The sequence below is a fragment of the Phalaenopsis equestris genome, unplaced genomic scaffold (assembly GCF_001263595.1).
Source record: "Phalaenopsis equestris unplaced genomic scaffold, ASM126359v1 Scaffold000256, whole genome shotgun sequence".
In the NCBI taxonomy this organism is placed as follows: domain Eukaryota; kingdom Viridiplantae; phylum Streptophyta; class Magnoliopsida; order Asparagales; family Orchidaceae; genus Phalaenopsis; species Phalaenopsis equestris.
Window position 1 is genome coordinate 1381890 of NW_018164698.1, and position 17700 is coordinate 1399589.

Here is a 17700-nt window from a genome sequence, read left to right on the forward strand (position 1 = left end):
ATCTCCAATCATACTGGTTATTTAGAAGCTCCCTCATTTATCATAAAGAGCCGATAGCTAGATTAACTCAGCGTACTGAGCCGGTCATGTCGTCTCGAATTCAATTGAGCTCAACCAAGCAGCCACGCCGATTAAACCCAACTGATCGAATCATCCATGCCGACCATAAGCGAATCAAGCTTTGTCAAACGAGCAAGAGAGTATTCGAGCAATAGAATCATACCCGTAATATACCTAAAAAATATTGTACAACCCTCATCAAAGTAGAGACGAAAACTTAAGTCACCATATTGTACACGCTCATCATATAAATAAGATCATTTTATATATAAGAAAGGACAAAAATACCCGATTTTATAAAAAACGTCAGGAAATATTAACATGAATGATATAATTTATTGTACTTTATTATTCTCTCTCTCTCTCAACAGTTATACTGAATTTTTTTTATTCTGAAATTTTTTTCACCAAATAAACCCTTTGAATGGAAGTGCTATATTTGTAATATATATGTAATTACAAAAGAATTGTGTGCTGGGTATGTAAATTTCGCATTTATTTATCATTCATAATTCAGTTTGTTCTCCTTCTTCTATTTCTCACGTGTTATATGTATATTCAAACCAGCCCACCACTGTTCCAATCGGTTGTCCCTACACTGTCGCAATGGACATCATCATCTCAATCTTCACCTACGGAGCTCTATTCCTCTTCCTCCTCCAACTAACCAAACACTTCCTGATCTCCAGCAAAGGCAGCAGAACAAGGAATCTCCCACCAAGCCCGCCTTCACTTCCCATCATCGGCCATCTACACCATCTAAAGAAGCCTCTACATCAATACTTGGCCCGACTTTCCGCCCAACACGGCCCGATCCTCCTCCTCCGCTTCGGCGTCCGCCCTGTTCTCGTTGTCTCCTCCGCCGCCCTCGCCGAAGAGTGCCTCACCACCAACGACATCGCCTTCGCTAATCGCCCTATGCTTCCCTCCTTCAAGCTCAGCACCTACAACTACACCAACATCGCGACGTCCAACTATGGACCCGGATGGCGTGAGATGCGCCGCATCGCTACGATCGAGGCACTCTCGGGCCACCGCCTTGCTTTCTTCTCGGACGTTCGGGCCGATGAGGCCCGAGATCTGGCCCGACGACTATTTAGGGAAACTGAGGTTGGGGGTTTCACTAGGGTTGAGATCAGGTCGCGGCTGTACGGCCTGGCCATGAACGTTATGATGAGGGTGATGGTGGGGAAGCGTTGCTACGGAGAGGAGAATGGGGATGAGGAGGCGCAGCGATTCAAGAAGATGGTGGAAGAGGCCTTCGCTGATGCCGGGGCTTCTAATGTCGGGGACTTTCTTCCGACGGCGATTGGGTGGTTTTTAAGGCGGAGTGTGGAGAGAAAACTGGCCCGAATTCACTCTTACAGGGATGGGTTCTTGCAGGGTCTTGTGGATGAGCGGAGGAGGAAGAGGAGGGTGGAGGAGGACGAAGGGAGGAGTGCTAGTAAAACGATGCTGGATGCGATTTTGTCGATGCAGAAGGATCAGCCGGAGCAGTACACTGATACTTTTATCAAAGCGCTTTTTGTGGTGAGTTCTTCGATCTGACATCTCTACCACTTTCTAACCAAAGTTTTAGGATAAGTATTAGGAACTGTCAATTAAAACTTTTACATACACACTCAATTCCTATGTATTTACATATCATAGGCCTAAACTGCAATTTAAGCATTATGTTATTCGAAAGATTTGGGTGCATTAATGTAAAATGTATGTTTAGGTGTTGGATACGTAAAGACATAGGAACTGAGAGGTATGTATGTAAATGTTTTATTGACAGTTCAATAGAAATGCCAAACTCATGTGGCTCGCAAATGCATCTCTGGCCTTTTCAATGCTTTTCTTTATTATTTTATTTGTCTTAGCTAGGCGCGTGGCTCACATGGGACAAGCTTTAGACTTTAGAACAGAACATTACACTTTTCGAATTTGCAGAAACAATAGAAAAATAAAAGGGGATTAAGGATTTACACATATCACTTAATATTTAACTGTTTACATTTATAATAACTAATGTTTTATTTAGCTTTTTAACATTTAAACTCAGTAATGCCAGAAATACCACTCACTTACAGCACTCAGCTGTTCTCACTCCCTTTCTCTCACTTGTATTCCAAACTATATGAGGAAGACAAATATTGTGAGTGTCTTTTTTATAATCTATTTTAAACGAAAGCTCACGGCACGGTAAGGTAGAAAAAGACAAGGAGATAATTTATTTAATTTAGGAGTATTTACATACATGCCACTCAATTATCTATTTTAGGAATATTTGCATACATACCACTCAATTCCTAAGTATTTACATATCTAACACCTCAATCGAGGTAGAAAAATTCGGACACTTACTCAAATGAAATAATTATTTTTTTAAAGCCAAGGTATGGCAAGGTAAGAAAAAAAGTTTAGTCTAGGCGAAAGTAAAAACAATATAAATTCACCTTCTCAAATAAAAGTTGTTTGGGGATGTTCACGATCCGATTTCGTGCCGAGTTGGGGTTGACTCGAATAGAATTAGTGCGGCTTGAAATCGGCTCGTGGCTCTTTATATTTGATTTCAAGCCGATTCAGCCTGAAATTGAATTGAGCTTGATCCAGCTCGAAATCGAATCGAGCTGGCTTCAATTGAGTTATTTGGATCTGTTTCAGGTTGGATCTGGAGTCAGTTCGAGTCGATCCATATATGTTTTGAAATCACCTTAATAAAAATTCGATGCAAAGTTTCGGCTCATAGCTCCACTCATTTGTTTCGATCTGATCTCGATCAAAGCCAAAATTTGAATTGATTTTCGTGCATTTAACGACCTTCGAGTTAAATTCACGGCTCTGCAAGTATTATAGTGAGAAAGTCGTAGATAGAGATGCTCATTGTGTCTGGATTATGAAGGCTTACCATGCTGAAAGATGCAAAACATGTGGGTGGAAGAGGATATTTTACAACCCGCCCACAAAAAATATAGTTTTAGCCAAATGCCCAATTGAACTAGAGATTAGGTCTGTCAAAAAAAGTCATTGTTCGTGAACAGTTCGTGTTCGGCTTGCCAGAAAGTTCGTGTTTAATTTGTTCAATAAGCAAACGAGATGAACACGAACAAATTTTTTTCGATCGATTTATAAACAAACAAAACACGAACATTCACGTGTTCGAATCGTTATTGTTCGAAATATAAAATAATTTAAAATAACTATATATAAAAAATTTATCATATTTTAAAAATAATTATATACTCTAAAAATTTATCATTTTTTAAAAAATTAAGTTGTATAAATAATAATAATAATAATTTATAGTTTTTTAAGAAATTGAGTTTAAAACTTTAAATGTATATTTCATTTGTAACTTGTTTTTAACAATTTGTAATAATATAGTTGAAGAAATAATATTAATTTTTTTGGTAAATTAATAATAATTATTACAAATCGAACAATTCAAACAATTCGAATAATTTAAATAATTCTAACATTTCAAACATTTTGAATTAATTTCAAATAAATCGAACTGAACACAAACAATAACTTCACGAACAATTTTGAACACGAGTCTATTTCAAACACACTTAATTTCAAACGAACCAAACACAAATACGAGCTTTGTTCATTTGTGTTCAATTCGTTTACATCCCTATTGGAGATTGATCTTATCTTACGAGTAGAAATTGTTGACATGGCCGAGCAAGCCGCATTCAACAGTAGATGGCTTTCTGTGTTCTAGTGATTGAAATTATTTTGTTCTTGATTTTTATTGTGGATTTGTAGATTCAATTTTATTGTTTGTTTTTTTGTTTCTAAATTTTAAATATGATTTGTTTAATTTACATGAATTTATTTTAATTAAAATTCGTTCAATGTTAATCTTCAACTTTATTTTTTTAGCAAATTTATTTCCACTCAATTAAAAATAAGTTTAGTTGAGAGGTCAAATTTATTTGAGTTTATGTGAATATATTTTTCAAATTTTTCTTGACAGATTATATGGACTTTACAGGCTATCTACAGCTTTAAAGTTTAACTCATTTACTAGTGAACGGAATGCATTGTCCTTATCCTTTAATTTTGTCATCGAATGTATGAATTTTATAGCTTTATATCTTTTTTTCACATTATGTGACTTTAATAGCTGTACATCAGATCACCGATCTTTGTTAACAAATAGCTTTGACTCAATCAAACCTAAATTTATATTAGTTCTGCAACCATCCAATCATATAGCATTTATGCACATTTATAATTCTTACAGCACAATCGGTTTCAATCTTAGGAAATCCCTTCGTTAGATCATCTTTTATTATGTGTTGTTTTGAGGGACAGTAACAATGTTTTTCTTTTTCATAGAAGAGAATCATATTACTAACTGGTTACCACAAACTGATGTGGTTGCTAGAGTAAGAGCTTCAAATGATTGGTAATATTGATGTTTTTCTTGAAGAGAAACGTAGACATAAGTTGGTAGAGAAAATAATTTGTAGATAGATAACATAGGGTTGAAGCCTTAGTATGGAGAAATTTATTAATTGTAGTTGAAGAATTTATATTTGTTGTTAGCATGTGCTAAAGCTTAATCGAGACCTAGATGAGTTAGCAAATGAGATCACTTAATTTTAGAGTCGTTGATCATAATTAAGAGTTTGGGGAGTGATTCTTTTACTGGACTAGATTAGATGTTAGTATATAAGAGGTTTTTGAAGATAACTCATCATTTGGTTGTTTTATATAACTTTCAGATGAGTTACCATATGAATGCAGCAGGTACAACGTTGTAGCCACATCCAAATGAAGTATTCTTAGATTACAATAACATTTAATATTAAGAGTGAAAAAAGAGGGGATAAATTTACATTTGATTTGTATTCTGAGTTCTTACGAACACTTTGTTTTAATCATAAGAAGTTCTTAATAAAGGAGGATTTATAAAAAATCTAAAAAGAGTTTTAGCTTATGCAATAAACTATAGGGCTGTCAAAAAAACTCGTCATTCTTGAACAACTCTTGTTCGGCTGATTATTGACCACTACATACGTGTCACAATCTAAACAAAAAAGCAACAAATTAGGATGTGACATCGCACCAAGCGGATCCAAAACGCTTATAATGTTTTTTAAAAAAATATGATTAAATGTTGTGTTTGCAAAATGAACAATGCCAATGCATCTGAAATGTCGAATCTACCGATAAAGGGTAGATATCATGCAAATCACCACATGATTGCAAACTATAAAATTTGCCTAGACTCAAGGCCAATGACAGACTTCGAGATAAATTAGTTAAGTCGAATTAATTTATTTTAAAATTAAACTAAATTTAATTTAATATTTTATATAATCTTGTATATATATATATATATATATATATATATATATATATATATATATATATATATACATACATGCATACATACATACATGCATACATGCATACATATACTAATATTACTGCCATTATTTAAACAATGCTAAATTTTATTAAGATTAATGTCTATGCATATATCATTATTGTAGGGGGGAGAGATGAGCACGAAGACACCAATTCGAGAGATCATAAGCAAAATTTATATGAAAGCACACAAAATCAAAAAGCATAAAGAACACAAGTTTTAACTTGGAAAAACCCGAACACGGAAAAAACAAGGAGCCATATCACACCAAGAAGTCCACTATGAAGAAAATGAGGAGAATTGTATAAATTACTCTACACTCGAGCCTTTCTACACTTTAGAACGCTTTAGGTGTACTCCCCTCTCTCTTCAACACGAGAAATTGAAATTTAACTCAACTTGCTCTCTTCCTACAACGAAGTCAAGGTTTTAATTGAAAACTTCTCGAATTTTGTTACTGGCGTCAGGATGCCATGATATGGTGATGTGGTGCTCCAACGGGTGCTAGGCACCGACCTTCTGGTGATGTAATATCATGCTTTTATCTTAACCCGGACTGGGTGCCTCGACACTGTTTGGCTCGACTTTGTGGTTCTCCTCTATGGATGTTGGCTACTAGGTTCTGACCTTTATCAGGCATGACATCGCTACCTTCTGGGTGTTAGGGAGATATGTACAGTAAAAAAAAATTTTCACGGGTTGCGCCCGTTGCGCCCCTTAACCTAAAATAGAGGGGCAACCCATACATCCTTACAAACTCACCGTTGAGCTTAATTGATGGAACTGAGGGCTTTGAGTAATTAAATGATTCATACAATCAAACTCCACATAATGATAATTTCCCACATGGATACTTATTGCAATGAATGCCGCTTCTCCAAATCTACATCTTTATATTTATGAACTATAGTGTGGCTCAACCTCTCTCGATCTTCTTGAACTCTAATTGAAGCAAATCATAGCTTTTGTTTTTCAATTATTATAGCCTTTGTCAACATGTCTACATGATTTTAAGTTGTTTGTACCTTTTCTAAAGATAATTGATCATTTTTTTTATGAATGAACGAATGAAATAATACCTTAGCTGAATGCGCTTCATCTTAACATGAAAAACAATATTATTCACTAGATAAATATCACTTATACTGTCAATGTGAAACTTCTCATTTTCTTGCTCATTTTAAAGTTCTTTTTTGAAGCACAACAACAAATCATTTCACAGCTACATTCAGTGATAATAATATACTCAACTTTTATGGTTGATCGAGCAATAATCTTCTATAACCTAAAAAACAACTCACTGTTGTATTCCCCAAAGTGAAGATATTATATATTGAAATTCTTCCATCATCGATATCTCCTACAAGATACATATTCCTATATTAATCTTCACACTTCCAAAAGCAAAGTAGTTTATTGACTATTCCTCTAAAATATTTAAGAATCAACTTCACCGCCTCCCAATGTTGTCTGTCTGGAGTACTCATATACTGGTTCATCATTTCCACTGTATGTGCAATATCTGAACTTATTTATATCATCCCATACTTCAAACTACCAAGAGCTGAACCATACAAGGTTCTATGTTTGTTCATCTTCAAATTTAGGAGATTATTTTTTAGATAGTTTAAAATGATTATTTAAGAGGGTGCAATTGATTTTGCCTCAGTCATGTTGAATATGTGTATGACCTTCTTAACATGTTTTTCCTGAGATAATTTTAATATATTTGCACTCTTGTCCCTACTGATTTTGATACCAAATTTTTTCTTGGCTGGACCCCATCTTTTATTTCGAACTCCCTTGATAATTACTCTTTTAAATCCCCAATTTTTTTCATATATGCTCTTATATCATTCACATATAAAAGAAGCACAATATAAAAGTTATCAAAATATTTAATGAAACAACAATGGTTTAATTGACACTTTGTGTACCCACTATCTGACATAAATCTGTCAACTCTCTTGTATCACTACCTTAGGTCTACTCCAACTCATAAAGGTTCTTCTTCAATTTACAAACCACTTCTTTTCCCGAAGTTTTATATCTATGTGGTTACACCATATACATTTCTTTTTCTAAGTCACCATGCAAGAATTTTTTTTTACATCCATCAGTTTCAGATATTGATCTTCCTATGCTACTATGGTCATCACAACTCTGATAGTTGTCATCTTCACTATAAGAAAAAATATCTCAATGTATTCAACTCATTCATGTTGTTGAAATCCCTTCATTACAAGCCTTATCTTGTAACATTTTTTACTATCTAACTCTTCTTTTAGCATATAAATTCATTTGTTATACAGAGCTTTTTGGTCATATGGATTCCCATGTTTTATTTGCTGTTTGTGATTACATCTCATTGTCCATGAAAAACTCTTATTTCTTTTGAGTCATAAACTTGAATGGTCTTTTTATAACACTAGTTTACCACTATCAGTCAGCAATAGATAGTTTATGAAATAAAATATTTGTGACAATCATGAGATTCTTTGGACTTTCTAATTTCAGTAGGTGTCCGAGGAACTTCTTGTGCTTCATCAGATTGAACATATTTTGTTTCTCGATTTTATTGATCACTAGCGCCTTCTATGCCAACATATTTTGTGAGGTCTTCATAAGTAATCAGTGGGCCATCATGTTTTCTATTTCTACTCCTATCCATCTCCATTTTTAAAAGTGACATTCTTGCTCCTAATGAATTTATGGTTCTAATAATCATAGAATTTGTAGCTAAATTCATCTTAGTTAAACCTAATGAAAGTGCACTTGATAGATCTTAAATCAAACTTACTCATGTATTCTTCATTAACACGAACATAAGCTGAACAACTAAATACTTTCAAGTGAGATAAATTTACGTCTTTGTCACTTCAAGCTCTTTTAAGAAAATCTTCATTCCAAAGTACCGACGAATCATGATTGATCAGGCAAACTGCATTATTCAATGTTTCTGCTCAAACTTATTTTAGCAAACCTGCATGCTACCTTGTACTTCTGACACGCTCTGTGATACTTTTATTGATACACTCAATAATACCATTTTTGATGTGGTGTTCTTGTAACAGTAAATTCATATTTGATTCTTCTAAAGCATAATAATTTCTGAACATCTAATCATGATGCTGCAACTTTTTTCTAATATGACACACATCATTCTCAAATCTGTTTCATTCTCAATCATGGTTTTTCACTTATTAAAAACATCAAATACATCAGATTTATGTTTCAAGATGTACACCAATACTTTTTTAGTGTGATCATCAGTGAAAGTGACAAAGTATAGAGAACCTCCAATAGAATGAATGGAGTAGGGCCCCATACATCAATACATACTATCTCCAACTTTTAAACTTTAACTTTGACCCATTTTAAACAAAAGTAACATTCTTCCACTTTTCATAAATAAATCTTCATAAAAATCTAAATCTAACTTTAAACTATAAAGTTTTTTTATTAGAAATGACGAACTTCATATATTTTTTGCTCATATGGTCAAGTCTGCGGTGTCAAATACCTACAACCTTTGTTCTATCTACTCTAATGGATTCAAACATCTCATTAATTAGATAAATGGCGCCTTCAATGTTGCTTCTAGTTGACACCATTGCCCCTTTAATCATCTTCAATGAAGCACCTATGAAAGTAGTCATATATCTTGACCTTGCAAGCTGACTCATAGAAATCAAATTTCTTTTCAAATATGGAATATGTTTAACTTCATTCAATTTTTAAATTGATCCATTTGGCAACTTGATATCAATATCACCATTTTTAATAATACTGCAAACCTTGTTATCTCTCAAATAAATCTTTCCTAGATCACATTGACTGTAGTTTTTAGTAAATAGGCACCTGAATCAACAATCCATGATTTAGTACTATGTAGGGAGAAAATAAGTGAGTCACATTGAATTTCATCTGTAGAGACATTTGTAGATAGTTCTTTCTGGACCTCTACCACCAGCCATTTTTTGAGCTTTGCTGTCTTTCTTAAAGAAATATTTTTTTCTACAGTTTTAGCATTCACCTCTTGTATTTTTCTCTTTCTGATATGGACTTCCCTCTCTTAGACTTGGATATTTCTTTGTTTGTGTTTCTATCTAGATTCCTTCCTCTAGTATTAAAGTTGAGAATAAAATTTGAAGTTTCAATGTTTGCCTTTTTGCAAACTTTTTCATTCAACATTAACCCCACAATATCTTCTATGTTCAACTTCATGTTTCTTGAAGTGTTACTCGCCATAGTGAAGTCCATCTCAACTATCTGACAATGAAGATAAGAGTAACAATTCACAAACCTCATCATCAAATTTGATGTGATTCAAACATAATGTGTTTGTCATAGTATTGAATTTATTTAAGTGTTCCAACCACCGAACTGTCATTCACCATTTTTCATATTGAATAATCTATTCATCAGAACAACTTTGTTTGGAGCCAAAGACTTCTCATACATTCTTGTTAGTGCATTCATAAGTTCAACAACAGTCTTATCATTTATAATGTTGAAGGCAACAAATAAAAAAAGTGAAAGTCATATCAAGCCTAATGATGTTCGATCAATAACTTCCTATTCTTCTAAAATCATTGATTTCTACTTTTTGGTTATTTCAACCAGTAGCAAATACAATTTTTTTTTGATATAGCAAATCTTCAGTTTGCATTTTCAGAAAGTAAAGTTCGTACCATATAAACTTCTTGATCTTGTACCTCGTTTCGTTGGTCATTGCTTCCACTCAAACGAAAAAACTATAGAAACCCCGCTTTGATATGTTGGTCATTGCTCCCACTCACACGGAAACATCGATACGATAGATCCAAAGCAAAAACTTAGAACAGAAGGCTGCAAATTTAGAAAACATGGAGAACACAGGATTTAAGGTGGAAAAACCCGAGAACATAAAAAAATACTAAGTCACACTACACTAAGAGATGCACTATAAAGAAAAGAAAAGAATTATACAAATTACACCAAAGTGAAACCTCTCTATACTTTAGAACACTTCAGAAATACTTTTCTCTCTTTTTCGCACAAGAGAAATCAAAATCCAACTCTACATGCTCTCTTCCTGTAACGAAGCCGAGAATTTAATTGTAAACTTTCTAAATTTGGTTACTATCATTGAGACACTACAATATAGGGTTGTGGCGCTTCAACGGGTACTACAATGTCATGCTCTCGGGTTTCTAAGTTTAGACTGGGCGACGTGATTGTTGGGCTCGACATAGGGGCACTGTAGCGCTCGTCTACTGGCTCTGAAGTGATTTGCTTTCAGGTTCTGACTTGTATCAGGCTTTATAGTGTTGTATTTTGAGTGTTGGGGCGTTATGTATTGTAAATTAATTTGCACTGTCCCTCGACAAACTCACGTTCATGCTTAATTGGCGAAACTGAGGGTTTTGATTAAAACAGCTGATTGATGCAATCTGACACCACATAATAACAATTATTATTATCCAATTAGTTTTAGTTATGTTTTAGAAGTTAATCATAATTAATATTGGTGGATGAGTATAATATATTTTTTTGAATGAATCTGCCCAAGAAATGATTATATTCTAAAATCTTTTATATTTCGTATTTCATTTTAGTTTTTATGTTCTTATAGTTCTCTTGGTATTTTGTGTTGTGGGCGTAAACGTCCTTATCTTCCATGCCCTAAATATCATCATGTTCATTCATGTGTCACCCATTTGTTGCATCTAGAGAATCTTCCACTCCACGCAATATGTAGCCTACTAAGACAAGTTCCTTCGGCAGATAAATTTAAGTATAACCGAAGCATTATTATAATGACTATTTAAAGTATATCTCCAAAGGACAAAATGTTTAGTTGTGCTGCAAGTTGATGCTCTCCCAAAGTCCTCTATAATCTGTTTTGTCTTTTTCATTCATCTCTTCGACACCTTATCTCATTCATGCTTAAAGTGGGGTATTATCTTTGTTATTTCATCTTATTATTTGATTGCTTTTCAAATACATGACGCAAATAAGCAATGCGCTGATCATTGTTGTCACTGCCCTCAACTTTCATCATCGGCCATCTACATTGACGTCGACCCTCAATGTTGTATATTGTCACCACCAGTCGGAGTGCTGATTCTTTGGCTGGGTTTCATTCTGAATTCAATTGATTTCAAATAATAATAATAATAATAAAATAGAGGAAAAATCTCAATTATCTAATTTACACTGAATTAAATAATCTCTGAAACATTCAAAATACAATACTTAATCATAATGTATATTTTTATCGACAATTTTTATAAGCAAATCTGCCTTCATCTAATTTCAATCAAAATTTAAATGAAATAAAAAAAATAAATTATACCACTCAATTTCTATGTATTTATAACATCTAAATTTCAATTTTTACTTTTTAATAGTTAAAATTGAGATATTTGATGGGATATGAATGATTTGAGTGGTATAAATATGAAAAGCAAAGCTTAAAGACTGAGTATAGAGTATAAGGTGAACAGTCCGGAGAAAAGGTCCATCCTTTTATTCATAAAATGGTCCATATTTATCATTTTAGAGGATCCTTGATAAAATTACATGCTTGCCCCCACTTCAACGAGGGTGTTCTAGGTCGTTATTATTTTTATAAATTTATCATTTCTTTATTACGGGCATTATAGATCAATCTTGCCTTCTCTGACATCTTTTCATAATTATAACTGATACTAACGCATTTATGTATGTATTACTAATATTGACGTTCTTTCACATTCATAACTAACATTGACACATTTTTGTATCAATAACTGATATTGACATCCTTTCACATCCATAATTGACATTGATACATTTTCGTATCAATAACTGATATTAACACTCTTCCATACATCTATCAGCCTTCCAACCGACGGGTCTTTAGGTTGGTTGACTTAGCTGGTTTGGATCAGTTATTTTTCTGGGTATTGATCGGCCTTCTCTCTCTCTAGGAAGTTGTCTATTTTGAGAGTGGCAGCCGATTGGTCTTGGATTATACACACGACTTCCACATATGAATGAGGTGGTATGTCAGTAAATGCCCCATAAATTAAATTAAATGTTAACGAATTTATTTATCTTTCATAGTGCAGCCTGCTCATCCATTCTCTTCTTGTAAGATATTCGTTGACTTTTCAGTTTTTGAGTCTATCTATTGTCAAACTAAGCTGCGCAATTACATACCCCACCCTGTCGCAAATGCAATGGACATCCTCTCAATCTTCACATGCGGAGTTCTATTCCTCTTCCTCATCCAACTAATCCAACACTTCCTGATCTCAAGTAAAGGCAGCAGAACAAAGAAGCTCCTGCCAAGCCCACCTTCACTTCCCATCATCGGCCATCTCCACCACCTGAAGAAACCTCTTCATCAATACTTGTCCCGGCTCTCTGCCCAACATGGCCCCATCCTCCTCCTTCGCTTCGGCATCCACCCTGTCCTTGTTGTCTCCTCCGCCGCTCTCGCCGAAGAGTGCCTCACCACCAACGACATCATCTTCGCTAATCGCCCTAGGTTTCCCTCCTTCAAGCTCAGCTCCTACAACTACACCAACATTGCGACATCTAACTACGGACCCAGATGGCGTGAGATGCGCCGCATCGCCACGATCGAAGCACTGTCGGGCCACCGCCTTGCCTTCTTCGCGGACGTCCGAGCTGAAGAAGCCCGTGAATTGGCTCGACGACTGTTTCAGAAAACTAGGGTTGGGAGTTTCACTAGGGTGGAGCTCAGGTCGCTGTTGTAAGGCCTGGCCATGAACGTGATGATGAGAGTGATGATGGGGAAGCGTTGCTACGGAGAGGAGGATGGGGATGAGGATGCGCGGCGATTCAAGAAGATGGTGGAAGAGATGTTCTCTGTTGCTGGCGCTTCTAATGTTGGGGATTTTCTTCCGACTACGATTGGGTGGATTTTAAGGCTGAGTTTGGAAAGAAAGCTGGCTCGAATACACTCGTGCATGGATGGGTTCTTGCAAGGTGTTGTGGATGAGCGGAGAATGAAGAGAAGGGTGGAGGAGGAGAAAGGGAGGAGTTCTAGTAAAACGATGCTAGATGCGATTTTGTCGATGCAGAAGGATCAGCCAGAGCAGTACAGTGATACTTTTATCAAGTCACTTTTTATGGTGAGTTCTTCGATCTGAGATCTCCACTCTCCAACAATTTCTACTTGTTGAATCCAAATTTGTTTGATCATGCCCAAGACATAGAACATAGGGATAGAGAAATAAAGAGAGAAAGAAAGAGAGGGAGAAACGAGGAGATGACGACTTGTCTCTTCGGGGCAAATGAGATGATCTCGGGCTCTTTGATTCCTTTTATTTAATGAAAAATAAAGTTTACAGGAGAAAGGAATGGGGGAAAGTTCTCCGTATATGGGGGTTGAAAGAGAAGAGCCCAAGGACCCTTTAACACATGCCATGGATCCTCTATCTATAGAAGATAAAAAGGGGAAAATATAATATTACACCCTTGCCCTTGTTTTAAGGAGGACAATACATATTATTTTAGTTGTTTCCCCACTTAGATATGTAGTTCTCAAACTTCCTGGTTGGCGGGGCTCATCGATTCCAGTGGCCAACCATGGGTTGGCTGACCGGTCAGTGAAAGGGGGTGGCCGGCCGGCTGGGTTCTAGCGGCCGACTCTCTGAGGCCGACTGGTTTATGATAGGTGGTTGGCCTAAGGATGGCCGACCAGTTGGTCTTGGATGGCCGACGAGGACTGATGTTTTCTCAGGAAGAGCAGGCTGCTATCGTGAATCTGGCAGTAGTTCGTTTGGCCTGACGAGGATTGGTGTTTTTTGTTATACTTAAAGTCCTCAATTCTTTTACTTTTTGGAAGCGTGGCTCTAATAAACATGAATGACTCAAAAATACAAAAAATATAATTTTAGTACTTAGTTTGTTAACAGTCCTTTCGTCTCCTTTGTGTTAACTTTTGATGTGTTGATTTTAGGCCCGATTTTTTAGAAGATTCTCAATTGGTTTTTTAGAATTTTAGATATCTTAATACCCAACTTAAGTCCCACTCCTTGCCCGTCTCATTTGCTGGGTTGGATCGTCACCGCATCTTTTGCCAGGTCTTTTGTGTATCTGGCCACTGCCTTCGAGGGGGTAAATGTCGAGACTTGCTATTGAGGTGATTTTCAACGTGCCCTTTGCGGAGTTTGTCCTTATTGAGCAGGGAACCACCTCTATAGCTTTTTCCATGTTGAGTTTGGAGACGGGTTTTGGATGCTTAGAGTGTGAGGAAGGTTTTTTCTTTATTCCTCTTTCTTCTTTTTCCTTTTTTGTTTCTCTGTTTAAGATTTTATCTTCCTTGACATGCTTCTGCTTTTTGTTGGTGGCATGATCTACGTTCACTGCATTCGTTAGGTTGTTATATCCAAATATTACCGATCATGCCCAAGGCACAGGGCGTAGAGATCGAGGGAAAGAAAGAGAGAAAGAAAAGAGGGAGAGGAGGACTTGCTCCCTCAGAGCGAGTGAGGTGTTCTCGAGCTTTTTGGCTTTTTTATTCCCTAAAAATAATTGTTATAAGAGAGGGGAAGGTGAGAGAGTTCTCAATACATGGGGGTTGAGAGAGAAGAGCTCAAGCACCCTTTAACCCATGTCATGGTTCTTCTATTTATAACACATAAAAAGAGGGAAATACAATATTACACCCTTCCTTTTGCTTTAAGGAGGCCAATACATGTTATTTTTGCCTTACCCCGCCCAAATCTGTCGTTCTAGAACTTCTCGATCTGAGAGGCTTGTTGGTTTCAGCCATGGGATGCAGCCAGTCATTGAAAGGGGGTGGCTGGCTGGCTGGCTGGATTATGGCAGCTGGCTCAATGAGGTCGGCCTCTTGGGGATGGGCTGTCGGCCCAAGAGTGGCAGGCCGGTTGGTCTTGGATGGCCGACCAAGGATGTCTGGTTCTTAGGTCAAGAGTAGCCGGCCAGAGGAAGAGCGAGCTGCTGGTGTGACTCCAACAATGATCGTTCATTTGGCGCAGTGATGACTCCAATATTTTCCATTATACACTACTATATTCAGGACAAGTCTTATGAAAGATCCACATACATACCACTCAATTCCTATGCATTTCCACTTCTAACACCTAAACTTCCTTTGTTACATACATGTCTCCTTTCTTATGCATAAAAATATATATTTCACATTTATTTTAATTAAAATGGTGATATTTTGACGTGCTATGAAAAACTTGGATGGTATGAATGTTAAATGTAAAGTTTAGGTATGTCAATTAGCCTTTATTTTTGCCAGCTAATGTATGAATTTTATAGCTTTATGTCTTTTTTTTGTTTCACTTAGTGGCTTTAATAGCTTTAAATCAGATCACCTAAAGGTTTGACTCGATCAAACCTAATTTTCTATTTTTTTCTGCAACCATCCAATCCTACAACAGTTATGCACATTTACAATTCTCACAACATAATTGGTTTCAATGTTAGGAAACCCTCTGTGTAGATCATCTTCCACGATGAAGCTTTACCTTTTTTTTCCTTCTTTCTGGTTGTGGCACAAGTAGCAACCGAGATGTAGGTGAGAGTTCCTTTGTAGGTGGTACTTCCTGAAGTTGAGCCCATCACATCCATTCTAATGGGAGAATTTTCTTTTATAATGTGTTGTTTTGAGAGACAAAAACAAGGTCCTTTTTTTTTCATAAAGGAGAATTCATATTAACTGGTTACCACAAACTGATGTGGTTGCTAAAGTATGAATTTCAAAAATAGTGGTTTTTATTGAATACATAAATTTTCATACTTTGATGTAGGTTGGTAGAGACAAAATATGAAATTTTCCTAATCGCCGATGGTATGAGTTTCGAAACATACGAGGATTCAGCAAGGAATAATGACAAATGAAGTTAGATTCAAATTAATTAAATCGAATTAATCTATTTTTAAATTAAACTACTTTTAATTATATGTTTTCATATAATTAAATGCATTTGCATATACATTAAAACTAACATTACTGTCATTATTTAAATAAGACTAAATTAATATACATATGGCTTCTTGTTCATGACTATGATCTGTCCAACCAAAACTCCCTTCATTGATCCAACTCTTGCAGACTTTGTTGGCGGCCGGCACAGACACCTCATCAAACACCATCGAATGGGCACTGTCTCTCTTGCTAAACAATCCGGAGAAGCTAGCATTAGCGAGAAAAGAAATCGATGAGAAAGTCGGGCACGACCGATTATTCGACGAATCCGATCTCACAAACCTCTCCTACCTTCATTGCATCATCAACGAGACGCTTCGGTTGTATCCCGTCGTCCCTCTCCTCTTACCTCATCACAGTTTGGAACCATGCAAGGTTGGAGGCTATGATATATCCCCCGGAACCATGCTTATGGTGAACGCTTATGTGATTCAAAGAGATCCAAACATTTGGTCCAAACCCACCGAATTTATTCCTGAGAGATTCCAAGATGCAGAGGCTGAAAGGGGGAAGATATTGCCTTTTGGGATGGGGAGAAGGAAATGCCCAGGAGAAGGTCTTGCTATGAGGGAAGTGGGTTTGGTTTTGGGGACGCTGATTCAGTGTTTTGAGTGGAGAGAAACAGGGCCTGAAGGCTTGGATTTGAAGGAAGGGGCAGGCATAACAATGCCGAAGGCTAACCCGCTGGAAGCCATGTGTAGGCCACGGGAAGTAATGGTGAGAGCCTTATCTCAGCTTTAAATAATTTCTACAAGTAGATGTTGGTATATATAAATCTTTAAATAATTTTGGCTAAATTTATATTTTAGTCACACATTTCAGTCTTTGATTGTATTTTGTTTTAAAATTATGATCTTTAATTGCATGGATTTATGATCTTTAATTGCATGGATCTTTAATTGCATGGATTTTTTTTTTTTTTGCTACTAAAATAAATATTTAGTAGTAGGATTTTTAAAATTTAAAAATCAAATATTTTTGTTTCAAAAAAAAAATTATTATGATTCATCAAAATTGGAGAGTATGATTTTATATGCTTGAATGATTTACTAAACAACTTTGGGATCAAGTTTAAATATTGTTTTTATTTTTTTAAATTTTTTTTAAAAAAACATATTTATATAATGTGATTTTTATGTTTTAAATTTTTTTCTAAAAATAAATTTATATATATTTAAAATACTTAATATAATTTTTTTTTTGTTTCGAGTATTTTGATAAATAATCATATTTTAATGAAACATGAGAAATATATTTTATTTCGAATTAAAACATAACTATAAAAGAAACATAAAATAAAAATGAT

General features: G+C 35.5%; 1 protein-coding gene across 1 annotated transcript; it reads left to right on the plus strand.

The window, feature by feature from the left end:
- Positions 1-632: 632 nt before the first annotated feature.
- LOC110024429 (cytochrome P450 81E8-like) lies at positions 633-17244 on the plus strand. Its single transcript, XM_020724391.1, has 2 exons — positions 633-1590; positions 16521-17244. Exons 1-2 carry the CDS (start codon positions 667-669, stop codon positions 17133-17135), a joined length of 1539 nt encoding a protein of 512 aa, XP_020580050.1. The 5' UTR covers positions 633-666; the 3' UTR covers positions 17136-17244.
- The last annotated feature ends 456 nt before the right edge of the window (positions 17245-17700 follow it).